Source organism: Dermacentor albipictus, chromosome 1 (assembly GCF_038994185.2).
Source record: "Dermacentor albipictus isolate Rhodes 1998 colony chromosome 1, USDA_Dalb.pri_finalv2, whole genome shotgun sequence".
In the NCBI taxonomy this organism is placed as follows: Eukaryota; Metazoa; Arthropoda; class Arachnida; order Ixodida; family Ixodidae; genus Dermacentor; species Dermacentor albipictus.
This window is the reverse complement of record NC_091821.1, coordinates 371082224-371109893: the sequence shown is the minus strand read 5'-3', so window position 1 is coordinate 371109893 and position 27670 is coordinate 371082224. Positions and strand designations below refer to the sequence as shown.

The following is a 27670-nucleotide window of genomic DNA, read 5'->3' as shown; positions in this document are numbered from 1 at the left end:
GTTCATTTATCTACTTCATTTTTGCAGCCAAACACAATGCGCGTTTCTAGAGGCCTTCCAACCTTCCGAGCGCGGGTCACGCGTGCGCTGCTGATATCGTGACAGCGCGACGGCGTGAATTTGCGCAATAACAAATAGTTGTATTATGTGAATCCTGCGCTCTTGTGCTACAACTTTTTGTTCTCTACCGGATGGCTTGGCAAGCTTTGCACCGGTGATACAGACGACTGCGCTGAAAACCTTGTCAAGATAACAAAAATTCTTCGCAAATCTACGCCAATCTCAGCAACTAATATAACAAAGACGGTGAAATTGTAACACTGAGTTATCACATTCTTCGGAACAAATAGCGTTCCCTTTTCAGGCTGTCTACAGGAGGAGTTTATTGGATCACGTAAAATATTTACGACTCTCGGTGACAGCTCCCATGCAAGTCCAGCTGGGGCAAGAAGTCACTAGCTTTCAACGCATGTAAACGTGCAAACTCCTAGGTGACTTTCAATGTGTAGGCTGTAAAACGCGACGTCAGAAACAAATATGACGAATTATGGGAAAAACACAAGAGTAAGCCGATACGTCTGTATACGGCTGTGGAACTCGCCTTACCAACTACTCTGTTGTTAATAAAAAAAGGAAAAGGAAGAACACCGCAACGTCATCGTGCGCGGCGCGCAAGACGACAGACGTTTGCTACAAAACTACCCAATATCCCCTTCATTCCCGGTGCGTACAATTATGTATACGATCTCTTCTTGCAATTTCCGCCCATAATCGAAAAGAAAGAACAAAAAAAAAATGGCTGTGGCTTAGCTAAGGTTCAGCCCACGATGCGAAGCATACTAGCCTTTATTTTATTTGTTGAACCACTGTTTAGCCTGGTGAACTGCTGTTGCTTGGCTATATTTGGTTCGGCCAGACGAAGAAACAACTCATGCGTTACTCTGCTTCGCCTTCAAGAGTGGAACGCGACAGCGTTCCCGTTGACCCGCCAGCGACTACGCGCCCCGCATTGGACGCGGTAAGCGTCGAGCAACGCAGCGTTCGGCGCGGCAACGAAATGTGCGCCTGAGCAAGCGACGCACGCCTGAGCCTTAGAAACAGCTCGTTTCTAAGGCAAGACCGCATTCGCTAGAGGCGCTTTTGCACCGCTTTGAAGCATCGTACTCGTGGCTCAGTGGTAGCGTCTCCGTCTCACACTCCGGAGACCCTGGTTCGATTCCCACCCAGCCCATATTGCAAGAGTTAAGCCAAAGCCACCTAGAAAATCAGTCTCTGTAGCACGCCGCAACCTTCGCTTCTCATTCCAACGAGCAGCTCCGTTTCCAGGAGACATCTCACATCGTGAGAGTCTAACAGAGGCAAGCGCAGCTGCTTATATACCGCCGCGACGCCGCGAGCTACGGCGGGAGTTGGAGCCCCGTTTCTCCTCTGTCGTGACGTCACGGTGTCACGTGGTATTGAAGGCTACACCACCGCGCCTGAGGAGCTGGGTTGAGCTCTCGTAATATGCTTCGCATAAAAACATGGTAATTCAGCTGCAGTTCAATTATGCCTTCTGCTTACCCCATTCGCTTCAGAGTGGACAGTATTGTTCCACACGACTCGTTTACCAATAGCATTACCATGTCTGACGGGATGATGACGTACCGTGTTTCGGCAGAAATAACTGAACCAGTAGTTTTCCTTCCTCGTAATCTCTGTAGTCAATAAGTAACTTGTGCAAGTTGACAGAGCCGCGGGTTTACACATTTTGATACGACAGCGTTAAGGCCCCGTGTCGCTGAAAATCTGGTGGCGCTGTCGGCAAAGCTTCCCGTGAACTAAAGATTTCCGTATATATTTAGTATACGTATATGTCAGGCCTTGCTATATGACATGCGGCATATGAAGGTTATATTGCCACACCAATCTATCACTGAAGTTACTCATACTTTGTCTTACATTCTTGACAAAGTTATTCTTCTGAATTTTGAGAATGGTAGCCCACAAACAAATGTCATGAAACGAAACACCGACAGCGCATGTCTTCTAGGTTAAAGCCTCTCAAACTTTAATAATAAAAGTGCGAAGCAATAAGTCGAACCTGAAAAAGATGTAATTTTTTTGGGCGGCTGTGCACTACCTCCGGGATCGGCCTATGAAAGAGGCTGCATTTCTACCAGAAAGCTCGCCTTCGTTCTTAGCATTCGCCGCCAGTGTTTCCCGCTAAGCATGACGCTTACATAAGCTGCAGTTGCCAGAAAGCGTGAGAAGCAGTCAGGGATCTATGAATGCTATAGCGTTCCACTCTTAAAGGCGAAGCTTAACTAAGCGCCGTCTAATATTTTTTATTTAGGAAAGCAACATGACTGACTGAACACTAAATCAAAATTTATTATTATGTGATTATCATAAATCAGTAGAATAAGCAGAAAGGATCTTGCTAGCATCTTGACTTTCTCTCAGTGAAGTCTGCAGCACCTTGATATAAATGTATACAGCTCAAACACCTCTTGACTTCATTTATGACCAAAAAGGGGATTTAAGTTTTCGCATTCCTGCGCGCTACAGCATTCTAGTATGATGTTCTTGCAAGCGCTGAACTACACAATAGTTTACCTGTCTGGGAGCTCGCTCATTGTACAATACATTAGGGCACATTTAGAAACATGGATTGCTAATAGTCACGATGGAGTCATGCATTCTTCCATGTGCTGAGTAAAGGAAATCTCACAAACCTTTTTCCTGTTCATCTCCGGAACGTCTCCTTGTTGTGTTTTCGCCTGCAATTCCGGCATGAAGAATTGCGAAGTAGAAGGCTTGCGCATAAAATCAAATCAAATTCTCTAATATAAAAGTTATGCCTCAAAAGTATGCGGTTTTGTTGTGGTAGTCGTCGTCGTGGTTGTTGCTGTTATTGTTGTTGTTGGTGGTGGTGGTGTGTTAGTGGTTGTGCGAATTGTTATGTCGTGGTGCGGATGGCGGTGATGGTATGAACCATTTCTATTCAAAAGTAGCTTCAGGTTCAACTGACTTCAGGATGAGAACTTTCCCATCCACAGAGCTGTACATATGAAGCGTAAAGTGCGACAAACTGTTGATAACATGCTGGCCGGGTAGAGCCTTCTACATGACGTACAAGTCGTCGCTTAAGGGGTTGCCTAATTAACAAATAACCGATAGCAATATAGGCGGAACACCAAACGTACGCGAGATTTTTCCATGTCCTCCCCCATTGTCAGATTTGCTTCACCCGCCGAGAGTTATGTCATTCATTTTTCTTCATCTTAGCGCAGTTTGGATGGGGGCACGCCTGTATTTAGGCTTTATTGCTTAGTCATTGGCTAAACTTAGCAAAACTTTCGTGCAAAAGTGAACAACAATGGACGTCTGTTTCGTAATTATAACTGAGTGATGCCTTCAAATTATGTGCATCTTCAATTAAAAATATATATGTTGCGTTGACATATAAAGAAAAGTCAAGACTATTTCTAGGCAATGTTTCCACAGAAATATGTAAATTATCTAGCTCTTCGAATGGCACCACTGTCGACTGCATTTGATTATTTACTTATTTGTTTGTTCATTCGTTCGTTCGTGTTTTGTTCTTGTTTTCGAACTTGCAGCTTATGCTGCTATTTAAATGTGCATGTTATTATTTGAAAAAATAGTCGAAATATTCTCATAAAATGAAATACGACTTGACGATACGTTAAAGATTATAACCATGAACAAAACAGGAAAAACGTACCTTGGACGTAATATATGGACATAAAGATGACGAAATTACACAGCCCATCCTCTGGGAACGTGATGTGCGCTTCTAAAGTATCGTTGTAGACGCAAATAACTGGGTTTGAATCTGAAAGAGTGAAATATAAAAAAGTAACAGAAGTTGTCCTGCTAACAGAAGTTGACCTCTAACTCCTGTTCTCTTCTATGCTGTCCCAGGCGCATTGACAAAAGCATTGTTCGTAGTGAAAATGCTACCTCATTACTGCTTCGGGAGGCTTGACTCACGCAACATAATGTTACGCACCAATACACACTCATTAAACAGCTTGCTGCCACTTTTGCCCCACAAGAAATGCGAATACAGATTTACATATATACTTTCATGCGTGGGCAACTTTTTTCCCCACCGCGATTTGTTGATTGAACTAACAGAAGCGCATGGTTTCGTGAGCTCTTACCCAGCATAATGCTACTTGATGCTGCAAATGAATAGGGAGTAATTAACTTAGTTCACGAGTACTAAGAGCAAGCAATGTTATGGATAAGACGTTTCATTTGTTTGATTATGAAACAAAGTTTGCTCAGGGCCTCAAAAAGCTAGAAACTTACAAACAAATACAATGTTTTTAGAATGATTCAAGTTGTCTATTCCTTTCTATCGTTTTTTTTTTCGACGCGACTCAACAAGAGACTCCAGAAGGTTTAGACTGCCAGGAGGAAAGAAGCCACCTTATAAAATATACAGATGAACTGGCAAACGTGAAATGCAACGACTTGGCAATACCAAAAATAACTAAATGAAGTATTTGCGCTGTTCATGCCATCTAATTGACAATATTATTTGCACATTTGGTCACTTGATGCAGTCAAGAAAACAAAACAATGTAATGCACTTACCTGGTGGGGAATAGAAGTCGTCTGAAAAAAGAAAAGAACGAAGGCTGTGATCAGCGTAAGACATAATTTGCACGCTTCGAGAATCATGTAATGTGCACCCTTTTTCATGAGAACCTAATATATTCAAATTCGCATAGCTTGTAACTCACACCGGTAGAAAGACCTGTTCCGCACTACCATGAAATTACTAATTGGAATTCTACCTGCTGGCTATGTGCCAGCTTTCGGAGTCGAGTTGAATTCTGAGCTTTTACGTGCCAAAACCACGATTTAAAAATGAGGCATGCCGTAGGGGGGCGACTCCGGAATAACTTTGACCACTAGGGCGTCTTTAACGTTTCCGGAATGCACAGAACACAGGTGGTATTGCATCTCGCCCCCATCGAAATGCGGCCGTCACGGCCGGGATTCGATCCCGCGACCTCGTGCTTAGCAGTGCAACACCATAGCCGCTAAACCACCACAGCAGGTCTACCACCTTTCGGTTGGATTAAAGAATTGTCAAAATAAGATCCCTGACAATTCCAAAGACTCATAGACAAATATAAAGATTCATATTTACAGTTTTCGAAGCGTATTGATGTATAAGAGAATGTTGATGAAAATTCATGTATTTTATGTTTAACATAAGAGTGTTGCGATAAGCAATTTAACTCAATGTGTCATGCTCTTGTGGCTGATTACTCTTATAGGCGATTATTTTAGGTGCTGGCAAGAAGCGTTTGCTATTAAAAATAAATTAAACCAGCTAGCGCTGGTAAGACATAAACCGTGTGGTTTTCGATGTACCACTGCACAGGAAACGTCAATAACATAGGGCAGTGATGGTAATCTATAGCGTTTTATCGCGCAAGGGCCAGATATGGCCAAAGAACATCGGACAGTATAGGACAGTTCGCGTCCTCTCAAGGCTAGTTTCTGATGGTGCGCAGCTCCCATATTGGTAAGACAAATGGCGAACCGAGCACAGATCCAATCCATATTACGTGCTATTGGCTGAGACGACAAATCCTTGAGGGTTAATGAGTCTGAATAGCAAAAACTTCCTTGATGCTTTCCCCCTATTGCGCCGCGAAAGGCCAGCAGAAATGCGATCCAATAATCTAGGGCACTGTTACGACAAGCTTAAAGTAAACGTTAGGTGACAGTTCCGGCACCATGTGAAAAAGATAATTTTGAAAATTTAGATAAGAGCTGACGCAGCATGTTCGTGCAAGTGTGCTCAAAGAACTGCTGCGCGTTTAGATAAAATAGAACAGTCATTTTATTTTTATTTTTGTTGTGTAAGGGTAAAATATCATTGCTTCGGAGGCCAATTAAGAGGACATCAACGGAAGAACAAATAGTATCATGTGTACTTCTAACACGCAACACCATTCTTACATGTGCCAAGGAACTACGTGCAAAAACCTATAGAGGCTGAAAGTTGAAGGAAAATACGGAGGGCAGCGTAAGCCTCAAGAGATATGCTGCCATACGGGCTACCTCGGACTTCTACTGAGCTGAAGAAGCAGCGTTTATTAGCACGTGCTGTGGATTCGGAGCTGCAACTCACGGCAAGAATCTTGAAGCGCGTGTGTTGGACTTTGCAATCCCAAGGAAAGCATCACGTGTCTAACATAATTTGCCAGTGGGGCACCCGAATTTTTTAGCGCCTGCACCACTCAAGTGGCGCAATTGATTGGGCCTTGGTTCAAGCATCGTACGTATATACGCGCGTTGGCGGTCGTTTAAGCTGTCACGTCAATTGCGGGAAATTCCTATAGCGAATGAGCACGACACTTTTTGACACACACTGAAAAATCCGCAGCGCATCCCAGCCACCATTTATTCCCTGCGCGCGGAGGCTTGGTTTTCGTTGTGCTGTTAGTATACGAATTTAGCCACAAGCAAACGAAAACAAAAATGAAAGCGTTCTCTCATCACTTAGCTTTCTTTAGCAGCCAGAGCAAAAGAGATAATTATAGACAAGTACAAGCGCCTACTTTTAACAAAACGTTTATTAGAGAACATGTTCTTTATACATATAGAAGTCGATCGTACATGCAGAAGACACACCACACGTACACCGAGAGAAAAATAAACACAACGTAACAACAGCACCACCAACTAACCATTGTGGCTTCTGCGCGCAAAAAAAAATGGTCATGAAATACCAACTAGCTCGATCTCTCACACTGTTGCCTTCTGCGCCACAAAATGTAGTGCCCTGTCGGAGGTTGACAACTGTCGGCTGTTATTTTGTTGTGCAACATCGGGGTAATGCCATCATTTGTAATGAAGCGATGAGTGATATGTAAACTTGCGGTTTCTTGTGGCAGGCGTACTGCGTGGTAGCACGCACCGTGAACGCGTGTGGTGATACCTTCCTAAATGAATTCGTCGCTCATTTAGTCGTCGCCCCGAGGAACCCTATCTATTTATCGCCCTGTTTGAGCGGAGAATACAAATATGTGCACCATAACTTTGCCATCGCGCCCTTGGTGTTAATTAATGGTCGCTCGTTTCCGAAAGTGACTGAATCTCCATGCTCCAAAGGAAGCGCTGTGTTGCCCGTCGGACACTTCGAACACGGCGCCACCACGTGTCGTTGGGTATGCAACGAAAGTCATTACGCATATCATTAGCCGAGCTCTAAACCTTACGTTAACCCTGTCAACGCATACATCAGTATCAGTAATGACTCCGCACTTACGGACATATTCTTATTGCTTTTTTCTCTGATGCAGAATTGATATCGTGTTTGGAGCTTGAGTTAAACCCGACGTATCTCGTGAGCCAACACCAATGTAGTCAGAACATAAAACACAGCTCTGTATATTTGAGCGAATGCATTACACATGTGTGCCTCTTCACGCGCACTGGATGGTGGCAGCTTTGCACGCTTGGTCAGTGTAAATATAAAACTTGTATGGTATTCCCCTAAATATATATAAAAAAATTAGTATTCATGATTCAACGTCGCCCAGCAGTGCATTGTTGCGGATGGGTTCATTGCAGGTATGTATACAGGGTGCCCCAGAAAATTTTAGCCAGAGTTTAAAAATATGCGAATGCCACGTAGCTGAACAGAAACGACGTAATATTGTTTTCCGTCACTTGGAGAAAGTTAATCTTTGTTCATTCGGCCTATATAGATAATTAGTCTTAATTAGTTAATCAGCTGTTCAAGTACCATGATTAGATGGAAAGTGTCAATGATAAAATTGTACAGCAACATGAAAAACTCCCGACACAGCTTTATGTTGCTCAGTACGTGCTACATAAAAGTATTTTTCCAAGCGTGAAAGAAGCCCGCGAATACACGCAAAGTGCCTCGAGCGGTCAGACGCGCGGCAATTTTGTGTGCATTAGCTGGATCTTTTCACGTTCGGGAAAACACTTTTATGTAGTACGTACTGAGCAACATAAAGCTGTGTCGAGAGTTTTTAGTGTCGTTTTACAGTGTTCTCATCGACCATTTTCATACAACTAAAATATCTGAGAAGTTGAATAATTAAGACCAACGTCTGGCCGGTGTTTTTAAATGAAATCTCTCATACAAGTATTTATGTTAGTATAGTGCCTAGAAAAAGGTACCGTAGTCTTACAAGCAAAATATATTTTCTTATACTTCTTTCGCAAGAACTGACTGACTTATTAAGTCTCACATTCCACACACACATACACACACACGCAAAAACAGTTATGTATATATAGGGACAAAACAGTCGTAGATGTACAGTATAAATATGACAACCCAAGAATATTCTTGCGCCCAAAAATACACCGAAAAGCATGCGTTTTTTGCATTCTGTTAAAGGCTGAAATTTCTGTCGATTGGCAGATGACAAAAGTTCTCGGGCTCTGCGATGGATTTCGTGCAGTACTATGCTTTGTGTTCTTCTGTTTAAAATGTTGTCGAATGCTAATTTGATATGACCACGCAATATTACAACCTGCTGCTGGCAGACGTGACTTATGCGCCTGTAGCAAACACTTACAGAATAACAGTATGTTCTCAGTACGAAATATTATTCCTATAAAATTTACACGTCTCTCACAGAAATGACATTTAGCAATATGTAGAGCACCTGAAGACTTGTCGTAAGCATTTCTTTCCTTTCTAAGCAAAGCTTTCGAGACTGAAGCGGAATCCCTGAACACAACTACCATCGGTGTGTTGTTCATCCTTACGATTGCGAATGAGTCGTTTTCAAAAAGATTGTGGAAACCGCTATACATAAACTACGAATCCATAGGAATGCAGGCTGTCTATACAGGGATGATGCATTTAACTTACAGATGTATTTAGAGTTTTCAGAGATCGCCTAAATAAGTTTTTAGAGGAATGTGCTACTCTATTTATAATATAAGGTTTTTGTTCTTTTTCTATATATATCTATCTTGCAGTTTTGAAAGCAAAACAACAGATTAAATCAGCCATATGTCCGACATAAGCCCGTTGGGCCCCACCATATGTGACCCAATTGAGCCTTGGCCGTCATGCTTGTTAATGCATGATCTCGTGTTCCAGTTCTATGTTTCCTGTCCTTCATCGGATGGATTCTCCGTATAGGTTAACGTGAAACACTTATCCAAATACAAACCGTGCAACTCGTGCCAGACGAGAAAACAACTAAAACTTTATTTTAATGTCTACTGCTTACTATGGTTTACACTTAGGTTGGTATACCCACGTTGAATAACTTACTGCTAAATCACGGAAAACATTCGGACTCCTCAAACGATGCTTGTTGCATGCAAACGGTGAAACCAAGCTTCAAGCATGTGTCTTTAATCAGGCCATCGCTAGAGTACGCATTCATCATATAACATGCTTACCATGATAACATAACCTATAACATTGACTCAGTACAAATTAAGGTGGCAAAGTTCATCGCATCAAGTTACTCGCAAGGAAAGGCTCAAAATTGCGTCACTTGCAGCGCGGAGAAAGTAGGCCTGCTTGTCATTCCTTCAGGCCCGCAGCAAATGATCATTTGCTAGAACCGGCATTGGAGAGGCATCTCATAATCAAAGTGCGGTGATCCCAGGCGCAACTGAAATCCGATATTTACCGGAAGAAACAGGTTACAAAACTGCCCCTATTAGGTTTTCAATAAACAAATTCAATTCTTTACCGCAACTATAACACACAGGGTGTTTTAGCTGCACCAATTTTTTTAAAGGTTGCCTATGGAAGATACCACATTCGACGAGGCGGCCATTACTTCTACGAGAAATAAAAATGTTCAATTGAATAAGTAACGCAATTACGCGAATTACCTTTTTAATTAATTATTTTACGCCACACATTTCAATCTACGATTCATAGGCGCTGAGTTCGCACGGCGTCCAATTGGAACTAATTCTCGGGGCCGCATCATCTCCCCGATATTAATTTTTGAAGTGTCCGTCGAAATGCATTGGTGTTGGAACTGGCTGAAGCGAACTAACAGATGCGCGTCCGTTATCGTTGCAAATGTCCTGCCTTTCTTGAAGCCTGTCTACCGGATGGCGCCAGCATATTTTAGTTGCACACACAAGCTTCCTCGCGCCTCCTATCCAGTGCTTTAGGTTCCCCGTGGGACCAGTACGCAATGACAAAGTAGCCCTAGACTTCGCGAAGCCTTTTTACAAGGAATCACGGCACGTGTCTTCCCCGAGTGTCTTCCCAATTCTCTTCTCAATTAAACGAAAACCTAATTTTCTTCTGCTATACGCAAACGTTAGGGTGGTATTGTAAGGTGCACTTAAGGAATGTATACCTTTGGTTTTGATGAACACTACGCAGGCCACGATGAGACCGAGGGAAACGAAGATAGCGCACATAATTACGAGGCCTCTGGTAGCGCCGGCTCCAGAACTGCACGCGATAAGACCAAATATTGTGGGTGACTGCAAAACGCATTTTTAACGCTTCAGCTTTGATGCTCATTTTTACGCGTGGCGTTTTTCGCGCCCAACTTTTCAAATCTCCTTTTGCTTTTTACTATAAACATTGCGCATGTCTACATCTCGCTGGTATAATTGTTGTTTGTCAATCCGTTTAATTAACAACGGAGCACGCACGCCATGACATGCGTGCGTTTTGGTCAATATGGTTCACTCTTACGCTGTACCACACTAATCGTGTAATGGGTGCAGAGTTCTATATTTCGCCCCTCAAATGTAATTGCACAGTTGTTGTAGTTCAAGCACAACTATCTCGGTTTTACTTCTGTCAGATAAATAAGGTTAATTTAGATTAAAGTTATTTTCCTATGAGTAAATAAATGTAGCAGTATGGAAACCAGAATAGTGCTATCACATAGATGGAAAAAAATTATTCTTTAGCTGGGAGCAATTTATACGTGAGTGTAGCTCTATTGTGGAAGGTGGTAACAAAGACAGGTAAGTTTCTTTCTTTCTTCTATTTGCTTTATTTTAGACCAGATCTGCAACATATAGACAGGTCTGTGAGGTTGAGCAATATAAAGTTGCGGAAGGTATGTCACGTATTTATATAGTTGCATCCTATCGCTTTACCCACCACGTGGCATTAGCTTCCAAACAGTTGCGCAATGATTCCTGATAAAAACTAAAGATTAAAAAAAAACTCATTCCAGATAGCGTAAGATAACTCAAACGAGGGCTGTGACAGGTCAGTACATTACGAAAATGCAGATATATCTTCACATAAAGGCTAAGAGCATAAGAAAGCCTGAGGCCAAATAACATAAATTTAACAGCACTTTATTGCTTTAGTCGTACTTACATTCCAGCTCCGGCAACTGTTAAGAATGAAAATTTGTTTTTAGATTACAAGTACACTTCATTCGGCCCACAGCGTTAAGGTAAGCGGCAACTGCAGGTAAAGCTATATTATGTATACGGTGTTCCAGCAGAACCTCAAGCAAAATGCATGTTTTATTTGAAGAAGAGACTTCTGCGCAACGTCTTTCTCTTCCAGTCTTTTAGTGAATGCTTTGCGATACTAAAGATAATGAAAACAACAAGTAAATATTTTTCAGTTTGCTCGAGATGGCACGTTAAGGCAGTATAAGGCACGTTTTAGTGCATTTCCTTTTTCAGAATGTCGCACAAGCGATAAATCTTTGTTACTATAACTCAAAGCATCTATACAAACTTCAAACAGGAGATTTACGACGTGATACGGTAAAACCTGGTTATAAAAAAAATGTGCAGGTCCCACGCACTGTGTAAATTTATGTTGTGAGAAACATCTTGCGGGTACCTGGCTATCCAGCATTGTTCGGGGTTTAACAAAACGATACCATGTTCACCAACGTGTTCCTGTAAAGTGAGTAGTTGTGTGTGCGAGTCTCAATCGTACATCTGTGTGACGACAACGGCACAATGACAACCCACGTTTTGGACTATCGCATAACGGCAGTGGTATCATTTCTACGCCAGACGCTATATGCGAGCTTTTGATATTTATTTACAAAATTCCTGCAACGCCATAATGCCATTATAGCAGGAAGGGGGGGGTGGGGAGGCGTGCATATACAAAGTAGACATAGTTTAAACACATTTCTAAAAAAGAATATGAAAACAGAATGTAGAATATACCAATAATAGCGTATCACCACGCATTTAGTGCAATATGCAAATGGTGAGGAGATAACAAGTTATGATATACATGGCACAAGTTACAACGATGAAAAAAAGACACTGTTATCGGTTATGTTTACCACGTCTTCGAGAAGTTGGTTTCAATCCCCGATTGTTTGTAAAAGAAGGAATTGAAAAAACTGGTGGTTCTGAAGGAGTATTCTTTTATTTTGGTCATGTGCTGGCAATACTTTGAACGATACGTTGGTACAAAAATATAATTTTTCCTGTTTGATTATGATATATATCGTGAAAAAATTTTAATCGCAGTTTTCTTCTAGATTGCAGTGTTTCCCAACCCAATGTGGCCTTTATTTCCGAGATACTTGCAAAGGTATTGTAATAATTGCTGACGAATTGGGCTGCCTGGTTCTGAACTTTTTCTATTCTGTCTGCAAGATACTTCTGAGTGAGATCCCAAATAGCGTAAGCATAGTCAAGTATTGATCTCACATGTGGGATGCAAAGAGTCTCTTTTACCTCTTTTGTTGCACATTTAATGTTTCTGGGAATAAACAACAACATTTTGCTAGCCTTTGATATCTTCAAATCTATGTTCTTGTTCCAGTTCAATGACACCGTTAAACGAATTCCCACATTACTCATATTGGCAAAGCCTTTAGCGCAATTCAAAATAAGACAGGAACGGGACAGAGACACAGGGCAGCGCTAACTTTCAACTGGCGTTTATTGAAACGCAGAGGCAAATATATAGCGAAGCAGGTAGGAAGGATACAACAATACAAAACATAAATTACACTCTACGCAAGCACACGTCATTACCGTCCAGGAACGCGATTTCCTTGTCAGAAAGATTAACTGATGGTGTACTAAAACAGTCTGCTCCGTTTTGTCGAATCAGCCGGGCTTCGATTATTCACGCATGCAGTGGTCTTTGCTCCCGGCTTCCAATGTGCATGCGCCGAAGATTGGCTTGTAGGTTTTGCTGGGACAATCACGGCAATGTTCAGAAAGGTTCCCGTCCCTTGGTTTTGCCACATTTCGCTTGTGTTCTGCAAGCCTTTCACTGAGGCATCTGCCAGTTTGTCCTATGTATATCCGACCCCACGCTATCGGAATACGGTAAAACACCCCTTGCGTAAACCACCACTTCACATCCCCTTGATTATTTGGGAAACGGGTCCGTCAGCTTACACAACCTTCATAACATCTCTGGGGCAAAGAATGTCAACTTCACATTCGCCTTATTGGCAACCCCCTTCAGCCTATGGGAGATACCGTGCATGTACGGAATAACCGCCGTCGTTTTCCTTTCTGTGGATTATTCACCGCGGCTCTTCTTGCACTTCTTCACCAAGCCCTCCACCACAGAAACAAGCATTTATTTGGGATAACCAGCCGCACAAAGTCGACTGGCTTGCTCGCTCAGGCTGACGTGTCTGTGATAGCGCTGTCCTGTGTCTCTGTCACGTCCCTGTCTTTCTTGAATTCCGCTAAAGGCTTTGCCATTATGAGTAAACCATACCAACTAGCCCAAGAATCAGCCTTGTTGAATTCCCAGATACTTACAACCCGGTACTTTTGTGGCTGCAACGCTAGTGATACTGCATTAAGACTGGAATTTTGAAATGTCTTTTCCAAACTGACATGGTTACACTTCGAGATATTTAAGCACATATTCCAGTTAGTACACCAACATGTTACTGTGTTTCGTTCACCTTGTAATAATTCTGCATCTCCTATTGAAGCCACTTGAAGATGTATGGCGGTGTCATCTGCGAATAGTTTAATGCGGGATTGTATATTATCTACTATGTCGTTTATACTTCAACGTGTTGTTATCACTGGCTTTACTCAAGCCAGTGACATGTTGAAGTTTGAGTTCCCCTGGCTTTTGGAACGTTTTTTCACGTATGTCGGTTATGTAAACCAAACATGAGAGCGGAGCCAGAATGCTAATTTGCGGTACTCCTGAAGTCACGCTTACATACGATGACTTCCTTGCATTGAAAATGACACACTGTTCGCGACTGCTTAAGTAATTCCGGATCCAGGTTTGTAGTTTGGCATTTATGCTTATGGAAGCGAGTTTGATGTGTAACAGATTGTTAGGTACTGTGTCGAAGGCTTCGGCGAAAATCAAGAAACAAAGCATCAACAACGTTGTTGTGATCAAGTGCAGTTAGTATGTCATGTTGAAATTCAGCTAGTTGCGTCATCCATGAGTGGCCCTGCCGAAATTCATGCTGGGCGTTAGCGAAATAATGAATAGATTCAAGATAATTGAACAACGCGATGTAAATAATGAGCTCTAACAATTTACAGCAGTTTGAAATGAAGGATATAGGACGATAGTTTTGTACAAGTTTTTTGCTAACTGCCTTATGCACAGGGACAACATTTGCCGTCTTCAAATCTGTTGGAACTAGGCCACTATCAAGAGGCAATATGCACATAACGAATAGAGGTTGGACAACAATAGTGGGATATTTTTTAAGCACATGAGATGATATCCCATCTGGCCATGTAGCCTTGGAGGTGTCCAGAACCCACAGCAAACCATCCAAATCAGCATAGTAAATTTCAATTTTAGCCATCTCTTTAGTAATATTCTTAGGGGTTAGCACCGCTGGGTGTGGAGTCCTTTGAGTAAACACCGACTGAAAATACATGTTAAATGTTTCTGATTTTTCTGGGTCACCCGTTATAATTTTATCCTCAATTATTAAGTATGTAGAACCCAGCGATAGCTGGGTTCTACATACTTAGGGGACGAGCGTAAGTGAGGAACATAAATTGTGACGACACCAGCGACTACGTGTTATATAGTCGTACGTACACATATGACTATTTCGCGTGGTGTGTGTTAAAATGACGATGGCATATGTACTTGGACGAAAAAACGTTAAAACTTCATTAACTTGGGCGATTGTGAAATCTGTACAACAGCCCACAGTTTCTACGTAGCGTAAGCTGTTGCAAAGAAAGCACTGGGCAAAGTAGCTCGGTCCCGGAACCTCGAACACGGAACTTCAAAAAGCGAACTGTCACAAGGAAAGAATACGATGAAGTGACATGGTGGGCACTTGCCGAGTGTTTCAAAGAGCTGTCTGGCTTAGGAATGAAATAAGCATACGTGCGATCGTGACGTGATTGTTAGAGCACTCGGCTGCTTTACTCGGTGGCACAGATTTGATTCCCACATTGGTCACACATTATTTTTTTTTTCTTAAGGCGATGTGGGCGAGGGGGGAGACAAGAACTTAACTACCTACCTACAGCAGAGTGCCAAACATGAGTCAAGAACACTTCGCATTAAAACGTAATCTGGCGGGGAACTTTGGCTCATCATAAGCGATGGTGGTAGGAGAAGGAAAGAAGGACAGCCAGACTCGCATCCGATTTAAAGCCAAATGCAGAAGCAATGGGTTAAGAGATGAGAATAAAAAAAGAAAGGAAATGGAGCCAGACATTAGCAGTGCGAAACCGTTGGGCTGCCCATCTCACCTATACAGTCGCTCACTGCATGAGGCCAGTCGATTTCATAAATTCTAGTAATACCGACGTTGTTTTGTAAGACCGCGAAGCATGGGGCCATGGTCCAAGAACATTTGTCTCTGAAAATGGTCTTATGATCTAGCTGGTTTTTACCGCATGCCGAAGAATGTCGCATTCGAAGTCATAATGAAGCTATTTAGTTGGGAATGGAGGGTCTCTAAAGCAGTCATACTAGTGCGGCACATGCACTCCAACCATGCGAGAATTTGTAAACCGTGGACGCCATAACGTAAAGTCATCATTAACTGTTCCTAATCCAATTTTGCATTGAGCCCTCCATGACTGGCCGAACAATTTTCGGGCAACCTTCCACTTCGCTTGTCTATCACGCGATGTCACGAAACAGCAAAAACTATGCATCTGATATGGCGTACACACACTGATTATGTACGATTAGACAGACCAAAACAAAAATAATTATTTCTCATTGGACACCTTTTTCGCCATTAGCCCTCTGCTACTGGCCAAAGTTTTCGGCCGCGCCCACTTGTTTGTCGCGCGCCCTCCCAAAACTAACTCACCGCGCCAAAGTGACCTGTGCGCATTAACAATACATTATTATGACGAAGTAAACTTTTTTTTCTGAACAGTTGGAGACTTCCCCGTTCCGAAAGCAATAAACGATGGCTGTCCGATGATCGCTCTGGCGCTGGCTACACAGAGCTGCCGAGGAGAATGCATTTATTTGCGCATAATAAAGCTTATTGTGTGGCAGTATGACGTTAGGCAGCCCTTTTGGCACGCATACGACATCGCTCTGCCATCTCCTCATCGCTGAGGACCCAATTTTACCGGCATTTTAACCTTCCGTGGCATGGCGCCGCGAGTTTTGACCAGCCACCGCAAGCTAAGTAAGGGGAAACGGACCAGTCGCCGAAGACGGCACCACCTTCCTCACCTGGTTATCTGCTTTCACTGCGCTCGCTCGGCTCCAGCGAAACCATCTCCACTTCAGCGTGCTCCTCGTGTCTTGTCCGCCAATTAGATAAGAAAAACCGTTCAATCTAGGCAATTCTATTGGCCTTGAAAGCAAACAAAAGTGACCTTCTATGAACGAAAAGAGCGTTTGTTTGGCCTTTTCAACGAATATTGTGGGCTGCCGCCCGATGCTTGCGCCGATGGTTACGTAAATTTGGAGCCAGGAGATTGCAATAAAAACACACTGAAATAGTTTTATGTTATAAGGGCCCCATATTGTAAAACACATCCACGCTCGAAAGTGGGGACATGACAGCGAAAAGCTTATGCTGGCGTCCTTTAGCAGCAGCCTCGTCTGTCAGCTACCATCGCTTGATAGTTAGGTCTAAGGAGCTGCCGCCACACCATCATGTTACGCTCGCAGCGTTTTTTTCGTCTAGAGATTTGTAACGTGGAACGTAAAGGTCAACCGTGTAGGCCGTGTGTGGTCTTTTGCGGATTTGCCGCTTCGCACTACGTACTAAGCGCAGTCTGGCACCACTGAGCTTCAATACTCCAGTCTAAGATGCACGAACTCGGGACCCATAAAAAACTTCGAATAAAAGAATGTTTCGTATAAAGCGATCCTTTGTAATGAGGGTATCTGAGCACTTTGCGTTTTTTTTTTCGGTTGCTGAATTAATTAAGGCTAGTCCAACTTACTTCAGCGAGGTGTCTCAAGAAATTGAAAGACAATGCAATGCTTTCCCTTATCGGGACGACTCGGCATGGGACGATTCGACTACACTGTTGAATAAAATGAACCTATATGCACAGTAATATGTATATCTGTTTCGATACCGCAAAGTTACCAACATACGCGCCGCGATTCACAGTCCCCGCGCAGCACAATATACACGAGGTTCAAGTAAGGCTTCAGAAAATTGAGTAAGCAAGACCAATTCTTCGTGAATTCCAGATTTAGCACCGTGCTTGGGAAAAGGCAAGAAAAAAAGTTATTGAGAAAGACTTCTGCGAATCATTATTTCTATTAAACGTACAAAAAAAAAATTGGCTGAAGGCTTAGCTTGGTTAAGCCTGGAAGATTGCGAGAGCAATACCCTTGGCTGCGCCTTAGTTCGGCTGATGGTGTGGACATGAGTGCACTTTGTTAAACTTACGGCTATACTTCATCCGACATAGCGCAAGGCAGCGCGCCGACCACTGCGAGGAGCCGAGCTGTAGCCCCATTTATCCTCCTAGCGTGACGTCACACCAGCGAGCGCCCTCTCTCGGTAGCGTCGCAGCAGCGGTACGCAAGGCTTCGCCTCCACCATCGATGCCGCTAGCTGGGGCCGTGTCTCTCGGTCTGGAGAGACGTCACACGGTAACGTGACGCGCAGCTGCGTAAGGAGGCGCAACGACCACCGATGGGCCGAAAGTGCGAGCAGTATTGCTTTCGCAATAAAAGACAGCCCGCACCTCGGATTTTACGTTCTCCTCTCCCCCCACCTCCCCTATACTAATTCCTACCAGTCTGCCTACAGTGTTTAGAATGAACAAATCTGATTTAACAATGGTGCTTCAGCATTCTCATTGTGCTCTCTTCCTTCACAAACACAAATTGAAACGGTCCGTAGAGTGTTTGTACACGTACGATCATCAGGGCTTTTTGCCTCTCTGAATTGTTTCTGTTATTTCTACAAATTATTTCGATAGCTCGCGCTCATAATTGTTTAGAAGTGTATGCCTATACATTTTTTTCAACACACAACAGATTTACTGATATACTAAATCCGCAAGACGTTATGGAGTTTACACAGCTTATGTAAGTTATCTTGGAGCGCGTACACATACTTGACAAGCAGCAGCGAAGAAAAAGGGATCCTCGCCTTTTTGGCTCTGCTGCTTGTCAAATAGCACCGTCAACCAACTCCCCCAAGTTTCCCCACTATTTCAGTCTATAAAAATCAGAGTTAAATATAGACTTCCATATATTGGTTAAATATTTTAGAGGTAGGTATCGGTTCATTCGACAGTCACAATGTTTTCATGCACGAAACAGCTTGATAAATATGGTTGAGAAGCCAACTTAATGAACTATAGTTATTACCTCAGAGGTATCTAGGAGGTGTTTTAGGTCTGCAATCGACCGGCTGCTTATCGTCGTCTCCTAATTCCCATTTCGAAGCTACGCCTTCAAACGAAAACGTAAAGAAGGTGGGTTTTTTTTTAGCCGGTCAGCCGGGAAACAGATTCACCGACAGCGACTGAAAAACTTTTCAGATTGAACATCGCCTTACCGTGAGTCTCTGGAGACGGTGCGATGCCGATGCTTACGGCTCGCTGCCGTTTCGTCGGCCGTTGCTCGGGGTCTTCAGCGGGAAATTGCAAGAAAATGTTATAAGTAAACGTAAATATTTTCACTCGGGGAGTCATTTCCTATTTCCACCGTTCCTGATAGGTGGGGCCTCATACCGCAGTAGAAATAAACACAACATCGGCGCGCGGTATACAAAGGGCGGCTTTGAAGGCCGCGGCAAACCACAAAGCGAAGTAGCGGACAAAGGCGCCCCTGCGCACATGGCCTGTCCGGGCCGCAACAAACATAAGCGTATAGGCTTACACTAAAAGTGTGCCGACATCCACTTCACTCGCCAACAGATGCATGCGAATGGCGTTTGAGAGCGTTTGGTTCGCACTGAAAAAAAAAAAAATAGTGTCAGGTGCTATCTGTGTTCAACTAGTGAATTTGTCCCCTAGCGTGGGCGTGGGCACTGGAACTAAGCAAGCAAGTATAAACTTACAATACCTTGATTTTGTTATTTGCGGTGGTTCACCTAACTTGGGCAAAGGTTTTTGCCGGTGCATTGTAGCATGACGTGACCAATAGCCTGTCGCTTGATAACCTATAGATCAAGTCACACTGTTACCTGTATTCTGATTGCAGAATTAGTCAAAATTACTTATTAAATTTCGCTAACATCAACTTCAATGAAAACTTTAGGTGGGAAAGCCAGACATCGCTCTAGAATGTGCACGACTGGAAACGAAATTGTAATGGAAAGCGAAAAAAAAAGAACGAACAAAAGAACGTGAGGCTAACCGTTACTAAACACACATGCTTTGTATTACTTAGATAGTTTGCCTATTCAGGCATTTATTACCCACTATGTGTTGCGTGCGTAGTATTCATATTTCTGAATATGGAAATACACTTGTAGCACATTGTACCTAAGTTATTACTTTAACTATGAAGCTTTCGCTTGGTTAATAAAAGAACAGCCGCAATTTGACTAACGCAGCAGTTCTGAGTTATGGGCCAGCCTTCGTTATTCAGAAGCTATTGGAGCCGTGACAATGGAATGTAAGGGCGACGTATCAATGCCTGTTTTCCACGTCTGTGGTACTGAATTTATACTCATAGCGACCGTTCATCTCATACTAAACTACATTCGTATATGCGCAAATCGGGAACAGAAAGGAAGACTAATAAAAAAGATCATAATTACTCTTTTTCCTCAGAAACGCACAAGGTAAAAACAACAGTCAGGCGATTCGTATCTCATCGCGAAGTAATGGTCGTGGTTTCAAGAAAATAAAGGAAATTAAAGGAAAGAAAAAAAGGAAAAAGTGATTTCTCGCAGAAGGATTTCAAGAAGACCGCCGGCAATAATTATTATTTTCGCATCCAGGAATCCCGCGAAGTTGTATCAGTACACACACTTTGATAACAACCGTCCCCTGCCATCCGATGTTTACGTGACTGGTATATTTTTTGCCTCATATTGACAGTTTCGCTTTATTCGTGTTCTTCTTTAGTCCACTTTCCTGTAACATGTTTCTGTGCTCGCTTATCATATTCTTCCGTTTCCTTCATTTCTCCTTCGAAACGGTTCCTGTTCTCCAGCTTTGTCCGTTCACTTTCACTGTTTCTCAGGTCCAGTTTGCTGCGGTTCTGTGTGGCGGCATGCAGTTTTTTTCAAGGTGACCTAATTCACCTCAACCGCTGCAGCGACCACTTGCAAACCTTCATACATATAGTACAACCTTCGCTGCCCCTCCTGCTCCTTCTTCAATATTCTTTGCTCTTTAGATCCAGGCTATAGGTCCAGGCTTTAGATCCAGGCTTTAGATCCAAAAGGTTTCACGCCGACTACGTCGGCATGACACCTTTTGATCCCTTTCATTTTTACTGAGCAGCTCTTCAACCCGCGCATATTTCTTGGCAGGTACGAACTCTGCAGCCGCTCTCTGCCCTTGTAACAAAGTCTACTAAAGGATTCCCATATTTTGTCACATAGTAGTGACGGGGAAGAACACAGTAGCGAAGCTGTGAATAACTGAACTTTTTATTGGGTGAACCTGGGCCCACAAAATCTAGTTACAATCAAAGCACAACGATAGCGGCGAATACAGTCGGCGATCATCGAAAATCTGATCAGCGGGTCAAGCGCGTCGGCTTTTATGCATCGTAGGTCGTAGGCTCTGGCGTAATCAATGGTTCCCACGTGATTTCCAGAAACTACTAGACAATTCGTGTCGTACATGCAATATGATAATTCATGGTTCGTCGAGGACATACACAACAGGTAGAATGAACGATAACTTTCGGGTAATGCTATGTTCAGACTACGTTCGTAAGGCGCCGATTTTTCGTAACATACGTAAGCGGAAGCGCAACAAGCGTATGCGTCTAGTTCAGACTGCGAACGTAAAGGTGCCAACGTGCGCAATTCTCGCAAAAATCGTGGGTGAGAGTGTTAAAGGGTCGGCAACATTTACGACTGTTATGTTACGACCGTTGCGACACAGCCAATGATCGATAAGCTTTCGTCTTTCAACAACCGGTGACGACACTTCCGTCCTTCCGTCTGCAGACAGCTCCGGGCGCGGGAAGTGCCATTCCACCATTCCGTGCGCACGATTGGCTGTGTTCGTGAAAATTTTTGCAGTGCGCCTAGCGAGACTGTTTTCAGTTCATCTGGTTTATCCGCCGAGGAAATCGATGGCCGCAGATGCGTGCTCCGAACTTCGATGAGTGGTCTCACTAGGTTTTCAAGGAAGCGGAACTGCTGGGGCGACATGCGCATGAAGTTGTGAAACATCGCAGCGTCACCAACTCGGAGCTTGGCGAAAAGGTTGTGAAAATCGCCGTCCACTGCTCTGTCGATAAATACTTGCCGCACCCAAACCCTTCTGCGTTGCCTTCGTCGTCTTCGGGCGATTGAATACATCACTACAAGTTTGTTTTGAGCGTGAATTTCTTCGAGCTCGGACAGCGCTCGCATGTTGACAGGAGCCATATTGGACCGCTGGTGACGTCGATTCTGCAGCTCTAAATTTGATTGGCCTGTTGTAAAAGCCGTAATTTACGCAGCAGTAAATGTGAACAAAGGTGCCGGCTTAACTGCCGTAACGTTTTTTACAGCCGTTACGTTCGATATGCCGAAAGAGCTGTTACGCGCGTTACGACCGTAGTGTGAACATAGCATAATGCTATGTTCACACTACGTTCACACTAAGTTCCAAATCATGCAGGTGCGTCTTGCGCTGAGCGATAACGTTTAATATTTGTTAGGTGGTGAACAGCGGTCGCTGGAGAACGATAGACAAGCACAAGTGTCAATATGATCACAATAAAGTTGTGTCTCCCGTTATGTACATAGGCCTATTAAGAGCCTTCGTCAGAGAAAACAAATTTACGAGTGGCGCGTACTTCTGACTTTGGATACATGGAACGAATGAGTCTTCACATATAATTTAAGCCGTGATTGAAGCCTGCATTCCTCGCATCTGCCACGAGACTTGTTGTGGAAAAAATATTATTTGAAGAGTAAGTTCTAAATTTTTTACCGCGATTGCACGAGCAAAATTTTGTCTCGTCCACGTACGTTACCTCCATTGTACAATTAGAAGCTGATAATTAAGCATCTAGGATTGCCACTTCTCAAACAATTGATTCAGGAAGCCGCAGCTGTTTCTTAAAGTATCAGAAGAAACTTTATATGCATTTCTGATTGCACTTGGTGTATAACGCCGCAAACCCGAATTTCCTAGTCGCCGGCAGGAAACCAAGCAAGATAAACCGGAACAGCTCAAGATAATTACTTTGACGTATTGCCATTCCGGCAATGACCCAGCGTCGGACGAGTACAAAAAAAGCCTCGCTATCTTCAGAGTGACAAATCACTTCGCACACACTCTAACGAGGTACAATACGCTAAAGCACAATATATGCCTCCGAGTTTGAGCCAGAATTTCCGTCATACTGAAATATGCCTCGCGTGTCTGCGTGCCGACGATGGTCGTGACGCGCAATTTTTCTTCCACGTTCAACGATATAAATAGCCACGAATCGGGAGACCCGCACCAAGACAGCGGCTGCCGCTTTGTAGCAGCACGTTTTGTAATATGTGCCCACCATTCTCGAAACAGATTAAGTGCTGCGATCTCGAGAAACCCTTACTCCTGTACACATTCATATCTCAAGGCAGCGTAAATAGGAGCTGCCTAAATTGCGGGGTTTGCTTGGCTGGATTTAAACCGTTACAATGGATTGCTTATCACTGCCGCTAAATCACACCCTTTAATTTGAGGATACAAATATTCATAAGCACGTAGCCTTTTAAATACCGATACAAAAATCTGCCAGGAACGGTAGTCTGGTATTACGGGAGTCGATAAATTTACTCAGTGCATTATTAATTGTGGTACGAGGCTAGTGTCACTGTTGATTGTAACAGGCGCATAACAGACGGGCTACTAAAGACTTAGAGCTACTGTGCTCGATAAGTGCAAATCGGTTGCTATAAACTAACTGTTTGAACCATGTCGGTCGTCCCGGTAATTGTAGAAGGTGACACGGACAGATTGCACTTCCGATTATTACGGCTCGCGGCTGATCCAATTAAATCTTTGCTCGGTCTTTTCAATACCCTGTGCTGACTTAGGAGAAATCGCTCTCCATTGACTATTACTCCGCACACAAAAGGCAACGTTGCTTCAGGTGGATATAAGAGTAAGTTCCTAAAGCGAACGGCAGAGATTGTGCAGCGAAGTTACGAGAATTATAAAAAAAATTTAAACCATGCCAACAACGAACAGGCAACTAAACGTAGCCACATTCTAGAGTGTAAGAGATGATTTCGAAAAGTGTTAAAAGTTTAATTGTCGGAGGGCAATTAGCCAAGGAATGACGGCAATCTATTAAGCATACGACAAGTGGAAGTCACATATAATATTCTTTACCTTGGGCGGAAAAGTAACTCCCATCTGGTTGCTTCTATCATGTTAATGGTGCGGCAAAGTTAATTTTTCGTCAAGCAACAACACTAAATGCTAACAAGCTTCGGCATGAACTGGTGAAATTCGCGATTCTTCCGAATAAAAGTTATCATTTTCTTCCGCCTTATGTGGTTATGGAAGAAGAGGCTGACTTGCCTCGCTATCAAAGGGTTGACAACATTGCGAAAATGTAGCCTCACATTTGGCCTTCTGATGACATTACGGGACGTCACTCCGAGAAGAGAAAAATCGAACACTTTAACTTCCGTTATCAGGCCAGGAGCCAATTTTATGACACTATGTTCGGTACCAGAAAGTCGTAACCACTTGATGGTTACATATCTACAGAAACCTATCAGCTTTTTTCATTGAATTTTGTTGGCTCCAAAGTGACTGTGGCCCGAAATGCATGTGGCTTCGTTCCCCACTGAAAGTAGCCACCAACATGACATTATCACGAAGCTACTAAATAGAAAGGCATTGGTCCCGGGTTCGATTCACGAACTACGACAAACGTTTCTTCAACTTCAGCGCTTTTTTTTCAAGAAACCGTATTTGTTTCCATTAAAACTTCTCGCGATCTTCTCTGAGGTGAGCGACACTTTCTTACTTTCATGAAACTTCAACCACCTTATGGATTTCCCCAGGACTAAAGGTGCCTTACTCATACGTGGCCATTTCGCTGAGGACGCATGATCGGAATCTCTGAACAACAATCGTAACTAGTTTCGACAATCAAAAACATCGGAAATAACGCGACATTACACCACGCTCTTCAAGTACAGCAGGCATTTTGTCCATGTCTATTGTGAAATGCTTTCAAAATATTTCGGGAAAATGTGGCAGCGGAGTGAAAGCTGTAGACGGTGTCAACCAACAACCCGCCTAATTACATAAGCTCCAAGCGTAGGCGTGTACACCACTACTTGCTAGAGGGTACTTTCTGCTAAGCTTCGCAAGCACTCTAGATAGCAAAATCACGTCCCCTACGACGCGAACAAGAGACAGAAGAAACGCGAAGGAAACAAAGCCACAGCGCTGCACTTCTAACTCTATCATTGTGAAATATAGCATATTATCTATGTATTCAGCTTTCTTTTTCTGCCTATACATACTGCAGTATACAGGCGGCACAAAAAGAACCAAGCTTACTTCTTCTTTGTCCACGCTGGTGCTGATGACTTTCCATCCTGTCCGATTCTCCACGTCCGCCAGAGGAAACGTGTCCTTCTGGCTCCCCAAGTGGACAGTAGTAATGTAGGTGCTGACGCGTCAGATTGCTCGACTTGTCTTCATACGAATGAGCAAAGCTGTGTGATTCGAAGAAACACATTTGCCAAAGGTGAAAACCATGCAACCGGCAATATACAATAGACATAGGGTACTCATAGGTGTAAGTGTACAAAAAAGGAAAAAAAGGAAGGCACTAAAAACTGTCTGAAAGAACATTTTAGTAATCTCATGGTTTTATTTGTTTTGTATACACTTCGTGACATGGTCCACTTATATAAAATATTTAAATTATATTGAAGCATAGAGGGAAAAACTATCTTACTATTTTAGAAACTATTCTGAGAAACCAGCCTGCTCATTTTGGCACTGCAAGTTTACCACCGACTGGCGCACAATTAACCGCACACACACAAAACAAAAATAACCGTTCCTTACTACTTAAGTTCATAGAGCGCAATGTTCCAAGGCCAATCTCTTTTCAATAAAGATGACTCAAAGTTTTCGTCGTTCTTTTCTGTGCATCAAATACATATATCTCTCTGAATGAACGATCATTCGAACATAGGCGCAGCTGTTGAATAAAACAGATCTTGTGCAACTGCGGTGTATAAATTCATGGTGGACCACCAGCTAATAGGTACAAAGGTGTCGATTCAGAGAAAGAAATCAGAGACTTGTTGCAACATGTAGTTTCTGTCCGCTTCAATAAGGAGACCTATGCGCGAATATTCCATCCGTTACTAAACTGATTCATTAAGCGGTACACAGTTTTCACAAGCAGAAAATATAGCGCAAAATTCAGGCAGAAACAAAGGGAGAGAACAGACCATAAGTGCTTAATCACACCTCCTATACCTTATCACACCCCAAAAGCGCTCGAGTTGCTTTCACTCCCTTCTTCTTTGTCTGTTTTACATCTATATTTTCTACATGAATCAATACGATTTGTTCAGTTCACTCTCCACATTACCACTATTGTCGTAGCTTATGAAGTTCTGAATGAACGTTTGTTAGGGAAGGCACCCGAATCTCTTCTCGTTCGATTGGTCTGCGACGAAAACACGAAGGTCTTTACAGACGTCGGGGAAAAGGATCAAGAAAACGCGGGCTCCGCACTTCGCTTCGCATTGCTCAACTTTAAGCAGTGAAGTAGTCCTTCAATGAAATAGAGTACTTAGCCAACGCAGTCGAAGGTGTTTAGATGAAAAAAGCTAGAAAGAAATCCGACTCGGTCGTATTAAAAGCACTCGACCTATAGATATCCTCTTGCCTCCCGCATCAACAGAATCTTCTCGTCAGCTTATGAAAGGTACTTGTTTACCCTGCTTTCTTTTGAACTCACATCACTGCTCCAGACGCAGTTCACTTGGCACTGGCTAGAACTGTTTTCACTACAAAGCGCAGCATTACTGAAATTTAATGCGATAGGTTGAGCAATTGCAATCCAAGCGGAATGTAGGTTTTCGAAGAAAACTTTGTCAAACAAAAACGAAAACTCTTTTGATGTTATCGACTTGCTTCAGATAACCTCTGCATCAAATTTAACACCTGGGTGCCTCTTTTATTTTTGGGGACTGAATTAATTTATCTATTCCGAGGGAGGGAAGTGAGGGAAGATGTTATCTATGTTTCATCTGCCTGTCAGCTGGTTGCGCTGATAGCAACCTTCTAAGCATGTCTTTATTCCCAGGTGCATTAGTTCTGGGATACTTGTGTATTTTCACAGAACTCTATGATGCGGGCGTATCTTTTGTAATATTTCGCACTATAAATAAGTCATCGAATTTCCATTCATTCATTTTTTAACAAACATAACACTAACACCCGAACAAAACAAGTTCATGGTGCTCACGTATTCTTGCACCGAAGTTGACTCTGGTCCGCCCAAAAGCATTATACTAATTTGTTTATTCTAGAAAACAAATAAAGAAACATGCCAGCCAGTGACTTGAAACCCAGACTTCATCCGGCCACGGAGCTAACTATTGTAACTGTCACAAGCGAGAAACCTCTTTCACGAAAACTGTGTCCTGACAAATAGCCATCGTATTGTTTTTATGCGATCCCCTATGTATATTACTGCTTCCAAGGGCAAAGAGGCAATGCCGAAGCACAAAGATTAAATGACCCTCCATGGTTTCTTAGTGGATATGGTGTTGGGCTGCTATGCACGATGTCGCGGGATCAGATCCTGGCCCTGGCGGCCCCATTTCGACGAAGGCGAAATGTAGAATACAACCGCGTACTTAGCTTTAGGTGCACGGTAAAGAACCCCGGGTGGTCCAAATTAATCCGGGGTCACCCAATATGGCGTGCCTCATAATCAGATGGTAGTTTTGGCCTGACGTCGCCTGACAGACAGGAGAAATGGGAATGGTCCGAAAAAGTTTTCGACCGATAGCGGAAGGCTGATTGCCGAACTGGAATAGAAAATTTTGGACTAGCTTTGCGTTATAGCGCCCTTGCTGTGGTCATATTAGTCTTTTCTATATATTTTTTTTAATTATTGCATAAGGTATTGCAC

At 43.1% G+C, this 27670-nt stretch overlaps 1 protein-coding gene across 1 annotated transcript in view; it reads right to left on the bottom strand.

Annotated features, from left to right (window-relative positions):
• Positions 1 to 26550, bottom strand: part of LOC135904108 (uncharacterized) — a 48611-nt gene extending 22061 nt beyond the window's left edge. The window contains exons 1-9 of the mRNA XM_070530752.1: positions 26489 to 26550; positions 25066 to 25223; positions 18930 to 19001; positions 11351 to 11366; positions 10362 to 10459; positions 4612 to 4632; positions 4173 to 4193; positions 3731 to 3841; positions 2718 to 2762 (exon numbers count right to left, since the gene is read on the bottom strand). Coding sequence (XP_070386853.1) covers positions 2718 to 2762; positions 3731 to 3841; positions 4173 to 4193; positions 4612 to 4632; positions 10362 to 10459; positions 11351 to 11366; positions 18930 to 19001; positions 25066 to 25102 — 421 coding nt within the window. The 5' untranslated portion in view covers positions 25103 to 25223; positions 26489 to 26550. The remainder of the gene's footprint in view (positions 1 to 2717; positions 2763 to 3730; positions 3842 to 4172; positions 4194 to 4611; positions 4633 to 10361; positions 10460 to 11350; positions 11367 to 18929; positions 19002 to 25065; positions 25224 to 26488) is intronic.
• Between the last annotated feature and the right edge of the window lie 1120 nt (positions 26551 to 27670).